The sequence below is a fragment of the Pelmatolapia mariae genome, linkage group LG7 (genome assembly GCF_036321145.2).
Source record: "Pelmatolapia mariae isolate MD_Pm_ZW linkage group LG7, Pm_UMD_F_2, whole genome shotgun sequence".
NCBI lineage: Eukaryota > Metazoa > Chordata > Actinopteri > Cichliformes > Cichlidae > Pelmatolapia > Pelmatolapia mariae.
Window position 1 is genome coordinate 63,066,521 of NC_086233.1, and position 23,032 is coordinate 63,089,552.

At 45.4% G+C, this 23,032-nt stretch overlaps 1 protein-coding gene across 1 annotated transcript; it reads left to right on the forward strand.

Moving 5' to 3' along the window:
• Positions 1-1,976: 1,976 nt before the first annotated feature.
• ccnd2a (cyclin D2, a) lies at positions 1,977-22,519 on the forward strand. Its single transcript, XM_063480169.1, has 5 exons — positions 1,977-2,391; positions 3,720-3,935; positions 6,348-6,507; positions 13,588-13,736; positions 18,743-22,519. Exons 1-5 carry the CDS (start codon positions 2,197-2,199, stop codon positions 18,914-18,916), a joined length of 894 nt encoding a protein of 297 aa, XP_063336239.1. The 5' UTR covers positions 1,977-2,196; the 3' UTR covers positions 18,917-22,519.
• Positions 22,520-23,032: the final 513 nt, after the last annotated feature.

Here is a 23,032-nt window from a genome sequence, read left to right on the forward strand (position 1 = left end):
TAGGGATTGAAGAATGTCTGTGTGGGTGTGTGCTATTAAACAGATCTAACCTATCTAACTGCTGATTTTAATTAATGTCTCACCTGTAACAAAGAACAGTCAGACTGCGTAATTGCGCATGGTGTGCTGAGCGCAGTTGATAGTACCAAACTGTTTGGCCATATTCTTGTTGCTCGTTCTTATTTAAAACTGGCGTGTTTGATAAGAAATAATGCAGCTTTGAATTACTTTGTCTCTTCTTATCCTGTGACAAGGAGCCTTTTTGATCAGGTCAAGAACATATTTGTGAAGGTTTTTCTGCCTTGATGTAACTTAAAACTGTCCATTTTAAATATGGCCCATCATAAAGTGCAGATATTCACGTTTTTCAGTTGAGCATATCTATCAGTCAGGATCAAACGCCCTTATTCTAAATTTGGCGTTTATGATTTTTTTCTCAAGTGAGAATGATTTGGGGTGATATCCCTGTGTTCTGACTTCTTTCATTTCAGGCAGTTGTTTAAAAAAAAACCGTGACAGTTTTTAGGGGGCACTAAACATATTTCACTGCAGACGCCAATGAAATCTGCCCAGTAACAATCGTACAGCCTCATTCGAGGGCTGAGGAGCTATTGGCTATGCAAATAGGAGGAGGAAGCAACTTAGACTGGAAAAAAAAAACTTTAAAGAGACATTTCCACCACTTTTCTCACAAGCACTGCTATAGAGCCAGCAAGCTTCAGATGGAAATTAACAGCTCTAAAGCTCTGAGGACTTTACAGTCCCCAGTCTTCCCCTGATGCACTGATGTCTCGTTTCTTTCACGGCTCGGTCTTTGAACTTGACTAAGAATGGGACGGGGATTAACATATTTACCCATGCAGATTCTCTTTGTGACTGTATGTGAGGCTAAATCATTTGGCAGTCATTTTTTTAATTATCTGCTCAACGACTTACATTCTCGTTTCCACCTGCTTGTTTTTCCATGTAAATGATGACAGAAGTCTAATTAAAAGTATATAAATATATATGTGTGTGTGTGTGTGTATGTGTGTGTGTGTATATATATATATATATATATATATATATATATAGTGATTTTTGGGTTCTGTTGATATTATTTATGTTGTGCAAAGCCAGCGCGTCTCATCTTTGTGTTATCTTTAACAGAAGATTATGCAAAAGAAAAAAAAGTCAATGCTGCTAGAAATTTCCTAGAAAGTTATCTCATAAACCACAAGCAGCTTTGTGGCGGCTATAAAAAAAAGTATAAGATGATGTGTGTCCGTCTATGTGCGCTGGCGGGTTTGGCGTCTATGCGGACGCGCGCGCGTGCGCGTGCATCTTTAAGTGCTAACTTGTATTTATGGCTGCTTGCCTACAGTATCTACATGCATCACATCTGCACCAAGGTTCACTGAGTCCATTGCAATGCAATGAAAAAAGTGGCAGACATCAATAAATTAGTTCTCTCATTGCCTCCCTAATCTGAGCTAATATACAAATTATTTTCACAAGAGGGCTCTTGAAGCACTTTATCAACTAAAGCTGACTTCTGGGTGCCTTTTGATGCTGAAAATATGTGCAATAATAAAGCAACAATGAACATATTGTAACAATTCTATATCCTGATTTTGTAACGATCATCATAAGTTCATCAGGCACCAGCGTCAACAAGAAGTTCCCCAATAAAAATGCACACAAGGACTGTACCTGAATGCACTGTCAGTAGGCTAAATGCTTTAACGCAGCCAAAGGAATCACTCTAATTGGCTTATTTGAACCCCAGTTAGTAAAATAACGTGGCCATAGTTGGATGGTGGTATTCTGTGCTTGCCCCTACACTGTTGTGCATCTGCATCTAAAATACATCAAGTTTGGTAAAAGTTGTCTTTCACAGCAGGACAGTAGAAAGAGAGACTGGAATGCAGCTTGTTGTGTCTATACAGAGGTAATGCAGTTGCGTCAGTGGCGGACGCAGGGCAGGCTAAATGCGCCTGATCTTAGGCAGCGAAAGTAGAGGCGAGCTGTGGGGAGAGAGGAAAAAGTTCTCAACAAGGAGAGGCAGGACTACTCTTACGGAGCCCCTGCAGTCTCGCTTTTTATGCCTCTAAAAGACTTTTCCTGCCATCTTTTTGCATTTTCGCTCTGCAATACGCCTTTGACGTCTCCGAAAGCGAAATCCGACTTTTTAACTTAAGTGAAAACACCAGCACCATGGAGCTGCTCTGCCTCGAAATGGACACCATCATACGAGCTCGTCCCGATCCGAATCTTCTGTGCGATGACAGAGTCCTGCAGCGCTTGTTGACTATAGAGGAGAGGTTTTTACCCCAATATTCTTATTTCAAAGGCGTCCAGAAAGATATTCAGCCGTTCATGAGGAGAATGGTGGCCACTTGGATGTTGGAGGTATAGCGAAACACCGAGTGCTGACAAGACATATTATTTCCGTGCTCGACTTTAAAGCCTCTCGATTTGTTTCATTTCTTTATCGAGCAATGCTTGAAATATTCCGAGGAGCACATATGACATACGACTCATATTTCCGACTGCCATTTCCTTATATTATTCGTCGGTGCCGTTTAACGCAATTTCTTTCCATTTTTAAAGTCCGATCGCTGCGTTTACGAAAGTGCCAGCTGTGCCATCTGTGACACCGGAGGATTTCCTTTATCTGCCTCACATGGTGTCTGCACATGTTGCCCGTTGATTATTTAATGTTATTATTTTAGATAGGCTGAATATTTTCATGCACACGTATGCACTCCCCCAATTCAATGCTGACTTGCGCTGTATCGCCATGTTGGTTTTTATAGGAGTGCTTTTAAGAGGATTTACAGTGTCAAAAGCAAAGTAACAGCGCTTAAAAGCCGTCGGTAATGACAGAAGAGGGTCTTAGGTGTCCACCAAATACAGACTCGATCACAAAAAGCATTGCGATCGCTTTAGATATCTTTTTAAATGTCGGGAAGGGCGAGGGCCTTATCGCTTCTTTTGGTCTCCAGTGACTTGCCGAAGATTTCTGTTCATTTATTGACGATCCGTCAAATATTTCTGGTCAACAGCCGTCTCTAAACAATCTGGAGTCTTTCCTCTTTATTTTCATGTAAATATTGTCAGAATCTCACGCACTGGAGATTTTTAATTAATTTTTGAAATAATTATATCGGCTCGGCGGTGAGGCACGCCACACCAGCCGTTTGCGACTTGCCTCTTATTTTGACATTTTCTTGATATTTATCGCGCATGGATACGGATAGGAATTGTCGGATATGATGTGGAAGAGTCTCCTGAACATTATGGTGTGAAGAAAGTCGCTCCAGATAATTTATTTCTATTTTTAAATATTTTATGAAAATATGACGACTGTTTAAAAAAAGTGTGTTTCCGTGTGCTGCGCTTTCCTGGTGTTTTTTTGGCTCGGCTGATTGTGACTTGAATTCATTTCTTAGTGAATGAACCTCAGGAATGCGAGCCTATTGAGAGTATGTGTCTTAAAGTCATTTCAGTCTTTGTGAAATAATTTCTTTCGAATTATTGTGTGATGTCGCAACAGATCTGGGCTGGGCGCAAATTCTTGGCTGAGCCCCAACTATGTGTGTCATTGATTTTAAATGTGCTCTTATGTGATCACTCTTTTGTTTCGTTATTTCATAAAAGTTTTATATACGTTTCAAGCGCTGAAAAAGAAGTCACGTGTTGTCAACGTTGTCGCCTTGTGTGCTGTCTCCTTATAGGTTTGTGAGGAGCAGAAGTGCGAGGAAGAAGTTTTTCCCTTGGCCATGAACTACTTAGACAGATTTCTAGCAGTGGTACCCACCAAAAAGTGTAACCTGCAGCTGCTGGGAGCAGTGTGCATGTTTCTTGCATCCAAATTGAAAGAGACTCGTCCATTAACTGCAGAGAAGCTCTGCATCTACACAGATAACTCCATCAGACCACAAGAGCTGCTGGTAAGCGACAGTTCTACGTGTTTCACACAGTTTGCAGTAACACATCTGCAGACTCACATTGTCACCATCAGCTGGTTAAACATATTACATAACTTCTTCTTCATCAGAGCACGTTTGGAAGCCGGGATTTATCCGGTTGTTCTCGAGTATTTCCTTATTTAAAAGTTTCAAAGGTGACGTATACTCGACATGGGGGCTGTTCCCATTTCACTGAATCGGTTGTCAAGGCTTTAGACATGAAAGGCGCAGGAAAGCGGAGGATTGTTCTACAAGGGCTCTCTTTACTGTATAAGACCCTCAAGGCTTTACAGTAACCTTCCAGCCTGTGCGGTGGTCTCCATCGCCATCTGGTGGTAGATATTTTTCACAGATCAGCGAGGTCATATTGAACTGGAGCCAAAGTTCTCTGTTCCTGTGAGCTAGAGAGGGAGAGACAGAGAAATTCAAGTTTGCCTTTTACAGTTTAGCTGGTGTCCAAAAATAACTGTGGATGCACACATTTCTGACGTGAGGTCACGAGTTGCTATTTCTGATTCAAACTGCACACGAAACCGATGGTACAGAAAAAGTCACTATTCTGTGTCCTATTTATTGAATATAAGCTCTTTTGTGCTGGCAAACCAATTAATTAACTCAGTTTCACATCAGATAAGTATTTTCCCTCCTGCTCTGTGGTGCTACATAAACATTCCTCAGTAAACAACAGCCAATCCCACCCATGTTGTGAAAGAGGCCACATATTATGATTCAGACGGAGCTGATGGTTGCAGGCCTGCCTTGCTGCCTGACTGGCGGCTCTACCCACTGAGCAGACTGCCGCTGCAGTACATTCAAGTTCCCGACGAGCTGCTGTTGATTTGTTGCTTTCCCATAATTTTCTGGAATGACAATTTCATTTCTTTAATGAAGGTTCCGACTCCGAGCCAACGTCTTAAAGTTCCAGTTTTAAACAGCTTATTTTGAAAAGAAAAACAAAATGCGCTGCTGTGGCTGAAATCATTTGCATGCAATGCTGCACTTGACAAAAAACCGTCTCTGATACCTTCATGTTCAGACTGGAGACAAAGCCCTCAGTCCTTGAACTGGTTTGCTGAGGCCTCCTTTCTGTGTTTCTGTATAAGGCAGTATTTTGGCTGACACGCAGATACAGGAAACAGATCAGCTGCTCGGGGCATGTGATCGTTTTTTTGTCCTCATCTTTAGTAAGAACTTCTTGTAAAGAGAACCACAATTTTACGAAGAAGGTGTGACCAGAGGAAGGCAGTAAGCAGAAGGAAGTGGGTGATACCAGATTGCCACCCTTGTCAGCATAAAGCATGTGTTGCAAGGTTTGTCGCAGCTATTGCTATCGGCTTCAGTGTTGCGTACTGTCATCGATGGAAAACGCCTTTTAATAGCAGGAGGCTGCTAATGATCAACGATAGACAAAAACATTGCTGTAGCCAGAAGAAGACGGGTTTCACTTTATGAAAGTCCAAATTTCATCAAAAACGTGTCCTGTTTTTCTGTTTCTCAAACATCAGCAAGATAGCAAAGCATGACATGACTGACAAAGGTCACTTTGATTAGGAAAATGCATGCTGCTAGTAGGGGCGGCCATATTGAATTGTCCCATGACCGAGTCCATGTGGTCTCTCCTTCTTAAAGGGAAAATGAAGAACATCCATCCTCCCAGTCACAAGGCTGCAGTGCGGAACCAAACCGCTGAAATTTTTTCCCAAATTAGTCACCAGCTCTTTCGTTAATCACCTCCTCCTCTAGGAAGTGAAAGTAACAATGCAGTCTCAGAAAAGAGAACACCACACCTAGTATCCGCACCCCGTCTTACACAGACGTGCAGATGGATGAGCACGTGTCAGCACATTCTGCTGTGAGATCTAAATGAAAGAGTCAGATGTTGATTAATCAAACAGGGTTTCAGTCTTTCCACAAGCCATCGACATGTTGCGAAGCACTTTATGTGGAAAAATATAGCAACTAAGTGCTGCAGTGTATAAATAGGATTCTGATTGATATATTGAGATAAGAGATGACATACTTAATGCTGACTGTGCTCAACAGACATAGGCTGCTTATCCGTTTTCACTCTGCGCTCACACAGCAGAGCCTCTGATGGGCCTCTTTAGGAAAGTCCCCACATGCCAGACACAAACAGGGAGGGAGACAGTGATGCCAGGTCACCTGGGTTGGTGGCACTGCTGGTGATTCTGTGTCCCAGGCCCAGCCGAGCAGAGACTAATAACAATAACACTTAACCTCCAGATGCTCGCCGCTGTATGTCACATTAACACACTTTTGGCTCAAGCGCAACTGGCTAAACAATAAAAGTGCAGAGCTGCAGCTGAAATGTGGCGTGTACTTTGTGTCACTGAGTTGTTTTTCAGCCATCCCTTTTCTACTCGCTCTCTCTAGGAATGGGAACTGGTGGTCCTGGGGAAGTTGAAGTGGAACCTGGCAGCAGTAACACCGAACGATTTCATCGAGCACATCGTGAGAAGGCTGCCGCTGCCCGAGGATAAGCTGGCACTTATTCGGAAACATGTCCAGACCTTCATTGCCCTCTGTGCCACAGGTAGGAAACGTTCGGTTCGATTCCATGCAATAAATCGCTGAGCCAGTCTGGACGAATTGAGTCCAAAGATGACAGTATCTTTTCCTTCATCTATTTTCTTTCATCTGTGACAAATCAAACCAAGCGCTAATGGCTTACGCTAGCATACTTTGTAGTGTTGTATTTGCCATTTCTTCTTTCAGGGCCGTGTCAAAGTCTTCTTTGGAGATCTGTTATGGGCCAGTCACAGCTAGCCTTACCTTCAGTGAGAAAATATTCTTCCTAAGAAAAGCGTTAGTCGTTAAAGTGATTTCAGTGTTAGCCTCTTAGGTCTGACATCCATCATCTGTCTTCTCCCAGCGGCCTTCAGCGGCCTCTGAAGTAACACTTCAAAGCCTGATTGAGGGGGTCGAAAAGACAAACGGACAAGGGTGGAGGCAGGCAGACCATTGTCTTTTTACACTTGAGGTGAATGGTTCCCGTAAGATCAAACATGCAGGGAGGGATGGGAGGAACGAGAGCCTCAACATGATATGAAGAGAGAGTGAGGTCAAAGTGGGAAAGATGCAAGAGGGGTGAGGGGAGTCAGAGCCAGAGGAGTGTATTGTTTTTGTACTGCCAATTCTGAGGCATGTCATGTTTTCAAATTTCCTACGTTCTTTCTCTCCCTCTTAACTTCTCACGCCTCCACGCCCTGCAGCTGGAGGACATGATAGCGTTTGCAATAGGGCAGATTTCTCCTAGGTCACCACGATCAGAGCTACAAACCAGGCAGGGCCATGCGGTCACCGAGCAGCACCTACCTCCACTGCTTCTGGACACGCTCAAGGACTTTGTGCGAACGTTTACTTTGGATAACCACACAAGTCATCCTTAATAATGCTCTTTGTCACCCCCCCCTCACTGGTCAGCAAGTCCCACCACCAACAGCTGCTTCATTTTCTGCAGGTCACAAATAGGAATGCTAACTAACCCCCCCTCCCCATCCACCCACCCACCCACCCACCCACACACACACACACACACACACACACACACACACACACACACATACACGGGAAACACCTCCTTGTGCTGACAACATTGGGAGGAGTGTGTACACTTAGATGAATAGACATGTGGAAGGTGACGGGTAATCACAGCATGAGGCGATCTCCTGCACCGATTGTGCAATGGATTCAATACAGACAGCAGAGTCTGAAACGACGCTTCATTTTTTAATACTTTCCCTGTGTCCTCTGTCCAATTCCCTCAATTTTCTCATATCTCACTTTTTTCCTGTCTCACCCCGTATTTTTGCCAGAGGATTAATGTTTGGAATGACAGCGTGTCAGTGATCAGACCTATTCCCCAAGCAACGTTGTGAAAGACTCGGCGCGCACTTTGTCCGTAATTGCTTCAATGAGGCAGTGGAAATAAATTTACGAGAATCGTCCTCCTGACATTGTATTCTAGGAGAGACTCGCTGTGGAGATAGCTCTGGATCGTCATCGGGCCGTTTATTTGTGTACGCGCTCCGTATCCAGGCAAGCACGACGTGAGGGCAAAATGAGGAAAGATACAGCACGAGTGAGTCAACGGTTTGGTGCATCTGAGGATCTCTGGGAATACGAGACCCCGTTTGTGAAACATTCCCAGCTGTAAATCTTTGGGTTATCTGGTGAGAATCCTCCTCAAAGACATCCTCTGAGCAGAGTTGAGAAGGTAAAGGCGCAGGAGGATTTCTCTCTCGGGAGGATTTACGTTTACGAGCCGGTCGACAGCGGGGTCACCTGTGGCCTTGGTCCCACCGCCGCTGTCCCTTTACGGGAAAAGAAAACACGCGTAAAACCACGGCTCTCTGTTCTCGAGAGAGAAGAGGAGAATAAGGCCTCTCGTTCCTAATGGCTCCTCTCTTTTGATGAAACAGTTCCGTTCGGGCCACTCGGTGGGATTTTGTCAGGTGGCGCAGGCTGGCTCTGTATTAATTAATAACATTGGCTGGTCCATTCAGGACTATGCAAATGGCTCAGGGGCTCAGCTAGAGACTGGGAGAAAGGAGACAAAAGGCTTGGCCCTTACATTTCATATGCAGAGCCATGTGAGGGTCAGCGCTGCAGGGCCACTTGATAGGAAACACCAGCGTTTCCCTCAGGCAGGCTGCCGGATAATAGCCCAGAAACAAGCTCATTAAGGGAGATTATGAACCTCCATTCCTAGACACAGACACCGAGCACTCCGAGCTTCCTCTTCTATTCTTATTCAATCGAGTTAAAGTGGGAGAATGGACGGGGTGCGCGGGGCAGACAGATGCAGCCCAACCTGTCTGCTGCGGTCATTGAGCCCCATCTTCTTGCCATATTGGCAGGGTGCATTTTTTCTGTAATGGTATGCATGGAATGGTGACAATGGTCACAGAAGCTGATCAAAAGAAATCTCTGGATCCGGGCCAGCAACGCTCTCCAAGAGAGACTCGACACAATGCAGATTTCGCTACAAGTTGGGATCTAAGTAATGAGCGCTCGTTCTTTTATCTCCGAATAGTATTTGATCACTTATTGCTGGTATGTGGAAGTGTCTTTGAACTACGTATGAAGTGACTTGATGATTAACTGGTTAGTTTATCGGGACAACTAATGATTCACTAGCTGACAAACACGAGGGAACTCGAGCCGTGCTTACTTTCAACTCCAGTGTAACTTTGGTATTATTCCGTTAATTTTATTCCCAACCTGCATGTTGGGAATGTTTCAATTTTACACAGCTTTAGCTTTTTGGAAACCGGCAGCTTTCGGCCTCTTTGGCCTTTTCTGAGTTCTACGAGCTGCGTCTATAAATCGGTGACAGCTCAAATGTCGCAGCTTGATTCACAAGCCCTCTTTCTTTTGTTTTGCCTGTTAAGTCTCTCTAGTCCAGAGGCAGGAATGCTCCTTGTAGCTTCGACTCCAAGCGGCTGTGGCACGGAGAATCCCCTCCAGCCTGGGCTCAGCATTGTAGAGATGGATGATTCATCTCAGATGTGTTCAATGAAAAGAGCTTTGCTGGTGTTTGTTTACATAAAATCCCCTCCGTGTTTGATGAGTCAGAACCCGAACAAATTAGCCACCTTCTCCAGCGAATTATCCTTTCCCTGCACGCTCCGCTGATGTGAGGAATCATGTCCGGTCCGCCTGCATTGTCAACAGATGAAGCAGGAAAAGGCTTCCTGACAGTATGTGCCCAGTAACGTGACACACAGGGTGAATCATCGAGTGGCACGTCCTGAGTTCTCCTCTTCACCTTGCTGTTTAATCAGCACCACACTATAAATCCTGCGGCTGGTTGAGTCATTCCGGAGATCACAGACATTTTTGCTTCGGCTGCTACAATTATCCCAGCAAAAAGGTTTAGAAATCAAAATCTTACGTGTTTTTCTCGGACGTCATGTTAACCACAAAGACTAATATTTGTACTAAAGTAAATGCTTTGGTTCCAGATAGTTTGACCTCAACATTTTTCTCAGCATACTGTCCCCTAATTTTTGTCTTCCTCTTTAAAGGCTACTTGATACGGCCTTTAAATGCTGTCATTGGGATTTAGTTCTTTATTTCAAAAGCAGCACGTGAACAGGAAAATATTCACAACTGTTGGATCTAATCAAAACTACTGCGACAGTACTTTGAGGTTGTTGCAGGAGCGATACACTAAACGGAAGATTGTTTTTGCTATTCAGACGGAAAACAAGAATCACTCACATTGATCACATCAGATGAGACTGGTTAAGACACAGCAGGCAAAGGGGGTGGGTTGCAAAGCAGCTTGCAGATGTGCTACAACTGCTGGCACGCTAATGCAACTTAAATGGCGTGTCATGTTATGACAGTTGCCGAGTAGATGCATAGAAGGGTATCAGCTGATATGAGCTGCCACCGAGGTCAGCTAAACTTCTGATCTGTGGCTGAGCGTCACTTTGTGGCCTGTCTGCACCGACGCGATGCTTCTGTGAGAGGAGAGTGGTGCACGGTACATAGACCGGCTGTGCCTCGGTTTGTCTGTCAGGCACACCCGAGATCATGTTTACAGATTGTTTATTCGTTCTTTAACAATGAGCAGGGAATTAGTGGTGATTGCTGAGGTAATGATGGAGCAGCGTGACAGTATATTGGGTACAGACACTGAATTACAATAGTCCACACGATATGATCTGAAAGGGACAAATAGCCCGAGATTTTTGAATGAAGCTTAGTCGATTTAATCCAAACTGTAACCATGTTCGGGAGAAAAATCGCACTCAGAATCTGTATGCTCCTGAACACTGATGTTACTCAAGACTGCAGCTGTGACACAGGATGTGATAGTGAAAGGCTAAGAGGGCAGCTTACAATTAACATAAAATTCTGAGCAAGAGCGTGCAACTCTCACAGGTTTGGGTTTTTTAGTTTGTTTCCAGAGTGATAGCCAGACAGGAAGCAATGGAAATGACAGAAATATCAAGTTGTTGTTTGTTAATTAGGCGTTTGTGGAAAAAACCCGGCGTGTGGGCCTCGGCCAGCCGCGGTAGGTGGATTGTCTTCTGAGAAGCTTTCCACAGAGGTCGTTGTGGCTGACGGTCTGTGTTGTGTTAGTGGTGAAACATACTGTCATGCCAGTCCTAAAGAGATGTTTGCTTTTAACCTTAATCAGTCAACCAAACCCCGTGTCCTCGTAACGGCGCTCCCTTAATAAACAAGTTCAATAAGCGCTACATGTATAGAATACAAGAAGCTGATTTATAGCTGTGGAAAGAGAGGTCAGGGTAAATCCGTCTTTTTCTTTGGCTGTTGTTCAACTTTCCAACTTTAATTAATTTACAATTTTAATGTGCGTGGTGTGCGTTGCAGCCACCCAGATGGAGCGGGCCATGTAGGGCAGGAGAATGTGCGACCGGTGGCCCGAGGATGAAGTTTCATGGGGTAGGAACAGGGAGGAATGGAGACGAGGGGGCACAGGGAGGAGAAAGGGCCATTGAAGGGGCTGAGAGGCGTGCAGGCCGGGCCAGCCAGCCGCTGCTCACAGGGAGCTTTCCATCGCAGGCGTCCCCACTCAGCTACATACACTGTTTATCCTCAACATGAATATCAATGAGGGCCTCCTAAAATACAGCCATTCTTCCCCCCACATGCAGCAGCCACCAGGCCCGAGTGTCAGCCCGCATCGGCTGCACGCGCACGTCCTTGTTCTGCTACAGACCTGTCTTGTCTTGAGTGCGAAAAATCAGCTTGCTGCCCACTGCCTGCCACTCAGCTCTCCCACAAACCAACATCTGTGCCGTGCGTGTGTGGGGGGGTCAGTGTGTGTCTGCATCTGAAAGCACGCAGGCATCGGCGCATTGTTTCTCGCCTGTGTCGCTGAGGTGTCTGTTGCCTCGCCTGTCGCTCTGCGCTCACTGCACACTTACAGTAAATCCTTGTATGCCTTTGTCGTCTCAGTCCTCTATAGAAAGTTGTGCTCTTACAGCAGTGATGTAATGCCGAGGGGCTTTGTGCGCTCTTTCCTCTTGGCTCGAGGTAGCCTTTAATAAATCGCCCCCTTGGCAGAGGCCCAGCGGCTAACACAGGGGTGTATAATAAGTTCATTTATTTGTCAACACTGAGCCCACAAGATGAGAAAGCGCCTGGCTGTGCATGTTAAAAAGGCAGTGAGAGGCTGCCTTTGCAGCTATCAAAGGGCCTACCTCTTTGATTCCAAATAAAAAAAAGAAGAAGGAAGAAAAATCTCCTTCAGAGCCATCGCACGCAGTTTGCTTTGCAATTGAATATAGCAATATGTTAATGTGCAGGCTGTTTCTATGCCCCCATTGCTCACTCCTCTAACCCAGAGGTGGCCCAGGAACAGAGAAATACTTGCGGGGAGGGATTGGGGGTGGGGGGTTGGATGGGAGGCAGGAGGTGAGGGTCAGTGGAGGGCAAGTCTTTTCTTCTTCCAAAACTTCACAAGGGTCTGGACGCAGACTCGAGAGTGATGTGCAGCAGAGTCGTCTAGCTCCCCCTCCTCCCACCACGCCTGCGACCTTCCCCTCTTTTCTCCTGCTTGCCTCGTCACCGCACCGTCCATCGCTGCCCTCTTCATCTTCCTCCCCCCCTGTCAAGCCCCTGTCCTCAAGTCCAGCCAGGGTCTTTGTGCAGCCTGTCTAGCTGAATTGGAATCGGTGGCGAGAGGATGGATGCCGCGTCCCTCATTTGGGTGAAATGAGGTGATGACTCTGGACAATGGAGTCACACTCTTCTGCCTTCCCTCTCATAGGCCCGCCACTCTATTAATATGCTAAAAGATAGGAGGGCCGCCAATGCAAACCGCTGCCTGTTGTAGCAACAAAGACGGCGGCATGTGTGCCATTCACTGGCCCGTCCAAGCAGGCCATGTGTTACCCAAGAAGAAAGGTAGAAGTTGAGCAAGACATAAAGAGAGAATACAGAAGGTAGTGTGTGTGTGTGTGTGTGTGTGTGTGTGTGTGTAGGTGTGTGCGCGTGTGTGTGTGTGTGTGTGAAGAGAAAACCTCTCCCTGTCTGTCTGTCTCCCTCTCTCACTGTATGCCAGTTGCCTTTTCGGGCTTCTGGCCCGTTCACAAGCTGTCTCATTTGCATTATGAATGACAGCGAGGGGAGCTAACAAGGTTATTGGTCTTTGAGACGCACGCCTGTGACCACACGTGGAAAAAGGACCTACAGCAGTGCGCATTGGCAAAGGCACTGAGCCTCTTTATTCCTTCTTTTCCAAGCGCTATGGGGCTTTTTTCAGCGAGCACACGATTTACTCAGGAGATGGAAGAAAAGGGGCCGGGCTGGGGAAAGGGGGACTGCATCGGGGTGAGGGTGGTTGCTTTTCAGCTCCTTTACAAGCCCAGTGAACCCTCATTATCCAGGCCCCTGGTCATTAGCGAGCCCAGCGTTCATAGCCGGTGCAATACAAGGAGTATTTATTAGCTGACTGCTAGATTACTAAATCATACCGTATCTGTACCCTGCGAACTGAAAAGTGCAGTAAAGAAACCAGTGGTAAATACATGCACCCACCTGACCAAAGATTGTGCTTCCTTACTTCATACGCCCGTACTTCAGACTAACAAACTCACATTTAACTCAAACGTTTTTATTCCTCTAACAGATTTCAGATTCGCCATGTACCCTCCATCCATGATCGCTACAGGAAGCGTGGGGGCAGCGATCTGCGGCCTGCAGCTCGATTCAGCCGACCAGTCGCAGTGGGGTGACAGTCTGACGGACCTGCTGGCAAAAATTACAAACACAGAAGTGGTAAGTTTACTTATCATTGTAGCTCGTGCATCAGTAAGTGATCGATTTGAATATCCAGCGTGTTCCTGCGCTAAGAGTTAATACTTACATCTGGAATGTAGGGGATTTGTTGCTGAGTAATATTTTAATCAGTATGACTAAATATTAGTGTCTCTGCAGACATCGGTTATATGTTAACTGGTTATCAGAGTACAAGTGTTACAGTAACTATGATTCAGTGCTTAATCAGCTGTTTCCTGCACTGGAAGCTTACTTTTGGAAGTCTTTAGTAGACATTTCTAGTGAAGTGACACATTTAAGTTATCTTATTACCACTGAAACACACAGGTTTTGCTTTTCTCAAGTAATTGGGTTGTTTTTTTGCCCGACCAAACATGCTACTCTGTTGGAAAGCACATGGCAAGTTAAGAAATGCCACATGTTTGTTGAGGCTGTGTGTGCGCAACAGACAAAAGTTGAAATGTCACTGAGATTTGGCTTCCCACAGGCATATTTTAGGGGAGATTTACTGCCAATTTTAATAAAAATGAGCACGAGACTGAGCTAAAATGTATTCATTTAAAGAAATGATCGATATTTGTCTCGATGACTTGTCTTTAAAACTCTATCAGTCCAGCAGCTCCCTCTAAATCGCTCTGTAACTGACAGGAAGGCCGGTGAAGCTGTTGTGCGGCTGCCTGGGTACAGTGAATGTTGCACCAGAGGATAAGCTACGTCCAAACACAGGCAGGGCCCCTGCTAACTCTGAGATTCCTGGCTTTCATCATACACGAGAGAGGATTTTGTCTGTCTGTAGTTTGCTGCTAAGACGAGTAGCTGGGCAGAAGCGTAACCTGTGAAGTTCTTCTTCTTTAGTCCCCGTAGGGTAAGCTGTCGAGCACAGGTCCACAACCACCACCTTGCCAGGAGTGCTGCTAATACCTAACGTGATGAAAACGTCTTTTGGTTAGTAATGGCAGACTTAATCTAAACTGTGTGCAGAGTGCACAGGGGGCACGACACAGATCCCGAGCATCGGTCGTGGCATGTTAAATTCTGCCTGAAAAGGAGGCAGAGGGGGAGGAGGAGGTGGAAGAAAGCTGTTGAAGTGTGAAAAGGACACCGAGGGGGTGTTATGCCTCCCTTGCGACAATCGGCCCTCTCTTGTCTCCTCCTATGGTCCATAATGCAGCGCTGCTGGAGAGCATGGCTCCCTCTGGTGCGAGCTGTGTGAAGTCTCGCTCAGCAGCTGAGGAAAAACAAATAGTTGGCCTCAGCAGCACAGGGCCTCAGTGTGTTTTAGGCTGCTAGGTCTTAGACTCGAGGGAATTAAGTGGCGCTGTGTCTCAGCGATCAACTCCTTACATTCCTGGATTCAGACAAGCCACGGCTCGCGGTAAACACGGGAGAAAAAGCAGAAGGCGCCCGTCCTAATTCAACATATAGGGCTTTAGTATGAACTGCCAAGCCAAGCTTAGGGTATTAAAAGATTTTCCTGAGATCCTTGCATCAGGCTCGTGCACCACGTGCAACACGGGCAAAATATCTCACTGCCCAGAATTAGTTGTCAGTATTAATAAGTGGCGTCAGTCCTATTTACGCCCTTTGTCAGTCTCAGCGTGCAGGCTTTCGTAAAAGAGGAAATGCTGTGTCATTTTAGCAGCGACCCTACCTTCACAAAAGCTCAACCTCTTTGTGTCATTTTGGCAACCTAAGACCAACCCTACCTTCATTTAGACTTCAGACACCAGCGAGGTGGTACGAGTCTAAAAGAGTACGCGTAACATACCCCGTGTGATTTTGGCTGGCGAGCAGCGACTCGTAGCCGCTCGGCCAAAGAGCCAGGCGAAATATGAAGGCCGAGCGAGTTTCGCCAACCGCTGCAGCTGCTGCTGCCAACAGCGCCGTGGCCAACGCCACCCCCTGGCACCCTGCTGGCATTTGTGGTATCCAGAAGCTGCGGTTTTCCAGTGGAAATGCGATAGGGCCAAGTCACCATCTTTGGGCCATTGCAGGAATGCGTGTTGCCTCGCAAACACCTGGTGTGGCCTTGTGGGGCGAGCAGACGGGGCTGTGTTTGTGTGTGAGATGAGCAGAAAAGTAGAAGTTTAAAGCAGGAGACGGATCGGTTTCCGTTTACTCTTGATTGATTAAAACAGGAAACGGAGGCAGGAGAGGGTTTAAGAGCACCGCTTCCCAGATTTGATTGTTTTCTCTCAGTCTTTCATTCATCTTTTTTCAGCCGGGGTCACATGCTAAGACACTGGAAACACATTTTCCCATTGCTCCCTTTGTTTTTCTTTCTCTTTTTTTAATCACAGTTATTTCCTGGGGACAAAATGCTTGTAATAAAAGATGCATTTATTACGATGGATTATATCTATTAGCACAGCCTGTGGCACCACCACTTGTGGTGTTTCAGGCATGCGGGCTAAAGAAAGGGAAAGGTCACATTTCTATTGTAACTTGTGGAAATTCAAGTCATGTGGTGACTTCTTATTTCCAGCGTCAGCCCCGGGATATTTTGTTTTCAGATTCCCTGAGATTCGTAGTGCGTCCCTGCCTGTGTGTGTGTTTCAGTTGTCTGACCACCAATTCCTCCCAGAGTAGCCAACACTGTCTTGTGTGGTACAGTCAGCAGTTAAAACACATTCCACGCTTCACACATTTCTTCCTTTTGGTTTTGTCTGTCTGCACGACTTCCTCCCGCTGCCAGTGTCACAAAGGCCGCCCAGGGATACAGTGCATGCCACGATTTGTCAGACTGACAGACTGTTGCAGTATGATGCATGTTTGGGGTGGGCAGAGGGAGGACTATGACTACACGCGAGGATCAGAGGTGGTCATGTGTTTTCCGGTTTGAGGCTGCAAAGTAAGATGCTTAAGTGCAACGCTGCGTCCCATGGTGAATTTATTCAGCGCTGTTGGCCCCTTCATTGTCCGAGTACCTAGAGCTTCTGTGAAAACAGCATCGGTGTTTCCAGTAGTCGCACACTGAAGTCATTAAAGGTTCTCAAATAAAGCCCACGGGGCTTGGCGAGGGATCCGAACTGCCGCTCTAAAGAGCAGCGCAGACGGGGGGAGAATGTCTTTTAAGAAATGAAGGCGTGCATTCTTGCGGTAGGACACAAGCAGTTCCTTTACATGTTCGGCGTTTGAGTCCATTTTCTCACAGGAATTGAGATTTTATGACCAATGAGGCACATGTTGGTGGGAAGACTTTGCATGTGTGCATGAACACACCCCCACATTAGTGGCCACCCTCTGGAGAAGATTAAGGGACAGACTCTGGTGGGGTTTCCTCCATGTCAAAGCCAATGCTGAGGAAAGTCTTTGCCCAGAGGCGTGCAGCCCAGATCAGTCCACGTTGACTGAGTCAAAAACTGGTAGAATTAAGATGTCAAGGGAGCTCTCACTTAGTATTTTGGTAGTGGCCTTGTAATGTCTTCTTTTTTCACATAGTATATAAATCCTCTTCCTTCTGTTATGTGTCGTGCTGTTTGACCTTTGACATTGTGACCTTTTGCCACAGCTCCCTAAGAGCAGCTCTGACGTGAGTGAGGGCCCGGTTCCTATTTCATCGAGGCTCCGCTGCACCAGAGGCTGTAACGGGCTCGGACTGAGGCCATCAGGTTTAAATTAGCTGTAAATTTCTAAAGAATGCCTCAACGCTCCACAAGCGGTACACTTTCACCCATGTTTTCAGTCATGATTCCCACAGATGTCTCGTGCTATAAGGCGCAGGTCATGCATGCATATGCATGCACAGAACTAAAAGGAAGCAACCCGGCTTCAGTTGTTTTTGAAGTGTTTTACCACCAGAGAGCAGTGTTAGCTCTCTGTTAGCTACAGCATTTTGTTCTCAGGCCAAAGGTTTCTCAGTCAATCAGCTCTGCAAAGTACACTTGGCATCTTCTTCATGTGCATTATTAATGGTTGGTCACCTGCACCTTATGGTACATGATATCATTGTTGTTGTTTTGCAGCAACACAGATTTTTTTAATTTCATATGTCATCATTTTAAATCTGATAATTAGTTTAAGCTCCCTGGACTAAAGATTCTTTGAGGTACTTTAGGTATTTAATGACCCTCCTTAAAACAGTTTGACCTTTCTCTGACGCTAACAGCCCATTCAGCACTCTTTTACACCAACCCCCCCTTCCTACCCCCGTCTTACTGCGCTGCACTGTCCTCTCTCTCAACCCTCTCCCGGGGAAGGATAAGAGTCCTTGGTGCTGTTGAGGAGTTTGTCTCCCAGGTGGATTCTCAGTTTTCCTTGGTGGCCTTTGATGGTGTAAGTCGATGCGGCTGGGTCTCAGATGGATCCCCTGCAGGCAGGCGGGCGCACAGACTGGCTCTCGTTAAAAAAGCACCACCTTTGTGTTCCCACAGGAGGTGGATGTAATTAACATAGCTTTAATACTACCTGTGTTTTCAGCCGCTGTTGTCAAGACGACTCCTGTTTGGGTTTTGTGTGTTTTGGGGAACAGCAGAGGTGGTGGGTGGCTGGATGGGGGAGGGCAGAGGTATGCATGCAAGTGTGTGTGTGTGTGTGTGTGTGTGCATGCCGGTGCATGTGTGTAGGCTACATGAGGACGATAGTGATGGTATTCGCTGCACAACCCTGGTGGGCTGATGTAATGCTTGGGTCTGGCCCATGTCTGTTGTTTTTGGGAAGCAGCAGCTCGAAAGTCAGCTGTCATTTAAAATCTGTTGTCCACAGCGAGACGCCGTCATCATGGCCGAAGCACTTTCTGAACAGCAGATTAATATTATAGGGCATAATATTTGTGTTACATGCTGGACTAAGCTTGATATAAAATTTAAAGGTTTAACTTCTAAATTTAAATTGTAAGTAAAAGAACTGGTTTGCTCTTTAGTTTCATGATAAAGTCTCGCTTTGAATGTGCCCGATCGTACCAAACTGGAACTCTGAGTTGATGAAGAAACAGGAAAAACACACTTCCTTGACTGCAGATTTAAAAAGAATTTTATGTAACCTCTCGATTGTCTTTTGCATTGCAGGATGTTCTAAAAGAGTGCCAGGAGCAAATCGAGCGCGTGTTGGTGAGCAGCCTACGCGAAGGGCGGCAGCAGCAACAGCAACAGCAGCAAACTCAGAGAGGCCCGAGTGGGAAAGGCCTGGATGAGCTGGATCAATCCTCCACCCCCACAGACGTCCGCGATGTCAACTTGTGAACCACCAGAGGGCATCATTGCACAGGATTTACAAAAACAAAAATAGAAACCAACAAAAAAAACTCAATTTTCTTAAAAGCAGAAAAAAAGAACAAAATGTAAAAATGTTAAAAACAAAAGACAGCAATGCTTGCTAGTTTTTTATGTGTGTAGATTTTCTGTTCTACAAGTCGAAAACACCTGCTCGCAGAATAGATTTTCGATGACGTTATAGCATAAATGCATCAAATTTGATCCGAGATGAAGCTCTGTGATGCCTTGGATATCCAGAAGGGAAGCCAATCATATTTGCATTCTGCCTGATTGTATAGTATGATCTTTTAAGTTATATTTTAACTATAGATTGATAATGAGGCTGAGACGGAAACTATTTGGAAATTGCATACACGGGATCACACTGGGGCTTCTCTATCGTTGCGTTACGAGTACTGTCACCATTACTGAACGAGCTCCTCGACTGTTGTGTGCTGAGGGTGCGACTGAGGAAGCCGTGAGACTATTTGCTGAAAGTGGGTGGATCGCATTATCAGGGAAGACCCGGGATGATGATAATTATCAGTAGTATTAGCAATTGTTATTATTATTATCATTGGACGTATTTTGAAATGAATAGTAGAGATCAATAAGCTCCTTTTGTCTGGCTGCTTGTGCGTGTCAGTTTGTGGATGCAAGCGTGTTTTTGTGTGCGTGTCTGAGTGTGTGATTCTGTGTCGATGTTAACAGTGATTCTACAGCGAAAGGCACTTGAATAAAGTCGCAGGCTTACAGTTCTGTATTTAAAGACAGCGGAGCAAGCCGAGGCTACATATACTTTCTCCATCCGTAGAACTGGGCATCTACGCTACGTCACTGCCGTCGTGCATTAACAGTGTATCGTGGTTCATTGTTCTCCAACAATAAACCTGTGTGCGTGGACCACGAGTGAGGCGACAGAGGCCGTTATCTTTCTCGTTTGTTTATTACTGCCGTTCCGATAATGAAATATCGCACGTTGGTTGTTCTTTGCGATGAGGTGTTTCTTGTGTCTGGATGGAACGTGCACAGCATGCGTGGCACATGTGAAAGCAGGAGAGTCTTGAGGAAAGTTTAATTCTTCTGTGTCGGTGAGCGCAGAGCGAGATGAGCGGAGGCTGAGGGAGAGGCACAGCACTGGGTGGCGGGACAGAGACGGTTTTAGTTTTTAGTGGTGCAGAAGTTTGCTGCTGTGTAGGAGACGTGGGCGGCGTACAGCCAGTGGCTGGAAGATGACGAACAATTAAATCGGTATCCGTGGCTGGCGTCAGTACTTACGTCTTGTAACGGATGCCTACAACGACACACAAAGATGTTCCTGGTTTTCCGTTTACATGGAAATGACACGAGGAAGTAAGACCGTACGCTGCCAGGTCACGCGTTGGGGAATCTTTTGGGAAGGGGGGGTTAGGGGTGGGAGGTAGAGGATGACAATAACTGTCAAAGCTCATCTGGAGTACCGCATAGGGTTGTTTTCAACACCCCTGTATGATTTTAATGGCAAAGCACTTTGCAAACATGCTCCCCAGGAGATGATTAAATTGAAATGGATGGTGATTGGAGGTGAATAGATGTTTCATTTTTTTTTCCTCATTAGCCTTTTCTTTGGTTTACTTTGAAGGGCTGGTTTCCCAATCGTCAGTCATTTGCCTTTAAAGGAGGAGTCAAATTAAAAAAAGGCTTCCTGCGACTTTCCGTATAAGCACATTCCAAACAAAGAAACAAAAAAACAACATTCCCAGTCAAGCAAATTGCAAGTTGATTTAGATCCTGAAGAAATAAGAGCATGAATTCACACAGCTTTCTGATCTGTGGGGTCGAGTCGATTTTCTTTTACAATGTCAAGAAATGATTTTGTTTTTACTTGAATTTTTCTTTCTATTTATCTGCATCACAGCCAGGGAGGCAGGGCGCTACCAGCAAGGGTGGTCTTAACATCCAGGTTTGCACATGTTCTTTAAAGGGCCATGAGGTTTGCAATGTTAAGATAAAGCAACGCCTTTGTTTAAAAAAGAATTCGTGTCGCAGTGGTTGGTCAGTTGTTGTTTTGTTGTTGTTTTCTTTCCTTTTTGTTTGTTTCTGTTTATGGTGCTGGCTTTCGTAGCGCCCGTCCAGGCCAGTTGTCTGTCAGTGAACACATTTCCCCGGTGAGCTTTGCTGCTTCGAATCATTAGCAAGGGGATTCATCTGCCAGGCAGACAGCAGAACAAAGCGAGACGGCTGATTTTGTTTTGTTTGGTCACGTGGCTTTGTCACAGCAAGGTGTCTTTGACTTCTTTTTATTGTTTTTCCATGACCATGTGTAACTTTGCTGAGTGTGAATGTGGGGATCGGATGATTTTCAGTAAAACTGAGCGATTTCATGACCCGTTTGCCAAATCGTCCCCCATCTGAATATTTGGTATGACCCCTTTATTTTGCCTGTTTTCCTGACGTAAGCTCTCTCCCAAACTTGTGATTCTTCCTGCAATATGTTGTTGCATATGTTCTATTTTGAGACCACCTTTGTCAATTTGTGTTTGATAATATTTTACGGGGTGACCAGACCCACAAAGGGTTTTTCTAAGACTTAGAGATACTGTATTCCAAAGTGAAGAGAGGACAGAGGAGGACTGAAGACATCGACAACGACAAAAAAAAAAAAAGTGTCAATATTTTATTGTATTTTTTGCGCTGCTAAAAGCTATGAATTTGTTTCATTTATACAAAAAAATAACATTACTTAGTTGTGATGTGTCACTTGAGTGTGCTGCTATTTTATAAACATTTGTATTATAATATAATTATTTTACTGCTTAAGAGATACATTCAGAAACCGAAGTAGATGGTGATAGAAGAACATGAAACGAGTATTCGACTGGAAATGTTCATTGTACAGTTTGACCGTTTGCTTAGATAGCATGTCTCGTTTTCCCCCTTATCTATTTTTGCTCTCCTTCTTCAGTCACATTCTGCCCATCAGTGGTATTTCCGATACCTCAGGATTACTGGATTTTAAAAAACGCAAAATTCATCAGCTATACCTCTGCAGTTAGGGAGCCTGAAACGGTGGGGAAAGAAAAGAACGGCATGTTTTGTTGCTGTTTTAGTTGGAAAACGACTCGCTCGGTGAGATGGGGAAACCGGAAATATGCAAGGCTTCCACTTGGACTCTTTCGGAGGGGGAGCGCCGTGACGTTGCAACAGCTTCTTTGAGGATTTTGTACCGCAGATAGTTCGAGCATGTTCACTAATGTCCGTGTTGGTGCTACATCTGACTGTGTGCAAGCGAGGGGCAAAAACAGCATTCCTATGATGGCCAAAGTACAGTTCTTGCTTTATATAACCACAATCACTATGAATGTCATTAAATATCGATTCTGTATGTGAGAAACGTGTGTTTTGGTCTAAAGATATTGTGTGTGCACCACTGGAACTCCCACAGAATAATGGCTCGAGCTAGACCTGTGGCATCCAGTCATAAATTTTCTGGAAGTTTCAATGGTGTAGATTTCCCTTCAAATCGCCTGCTCCCCCTCCTCTATAACTCATATCATGTACCTCAAATGTCTGTTGCACAACCTCTGTTCAATAAACGTCTGCTTTAAAGGGTGTGACACCACATCAGCTCACTATTTTGCAGGCCTGTGTTCCTTTTCAGCTGTGTGTCTGTCTCCTGATCAGGACATTAGTTTGTCTGTGTGTAAGCCAGCAGCGACTTTAACTGCATCAATCGAAGCGTGCACAAAGCAGCGATGATGATGATGAAACGTGGGACAATATGCACTGATCCGACCAGAATTTAAAGCAGTTTCTGCAAATGTGTATGAACCTGAAAAAGTTGATCCAGTCATGCATGCATAGTCACAAAACCAAAACGGGTTCTGGTCCTACTCCTCCTTTGGATCTGCTGCAGATTAAAAGAACCACAGCTGATGTGTTGGATGCAGTACCGTGTACGGTGTCTCAGCAGTGGAGCGTCTGAATCCTGTAGGGCTGCAAAATGTCAGGTGTCGTGCATCTCATGGATGCTTGAACTTGGATGCAGTGTCCCTTCAGGGAGACATGGCAGAGGCGGGGCCTTGGAACCAGTACCAGCGTTACAATATCTGCTAATAAAGAGGC

Bases quoted from the DNA above. Each gene is read 5' to 3' on its own strand.
- ccnd2a (XM_063480169.1), top strand. From the start codon at position 2,197: ATGGAGCTGCTCTGCCTCGAAATGGACACCATCATACGAGCTCGTCCC. The intron at 6,508-13,587 runs GTAGGAAACGTT...TTCCTCTAACAG, and splicing joins CATTGCCCTCTGTGCCACAG to ATTTCAGATTCGCCATGTAC. The intron at 13,737-18,742 runs GTAAGTTTACTT...TTTGCATTGCAG, and splicing joins AAATTACAAACACAGAAGTG to GATGTTCTAAAAGAGTGCCA.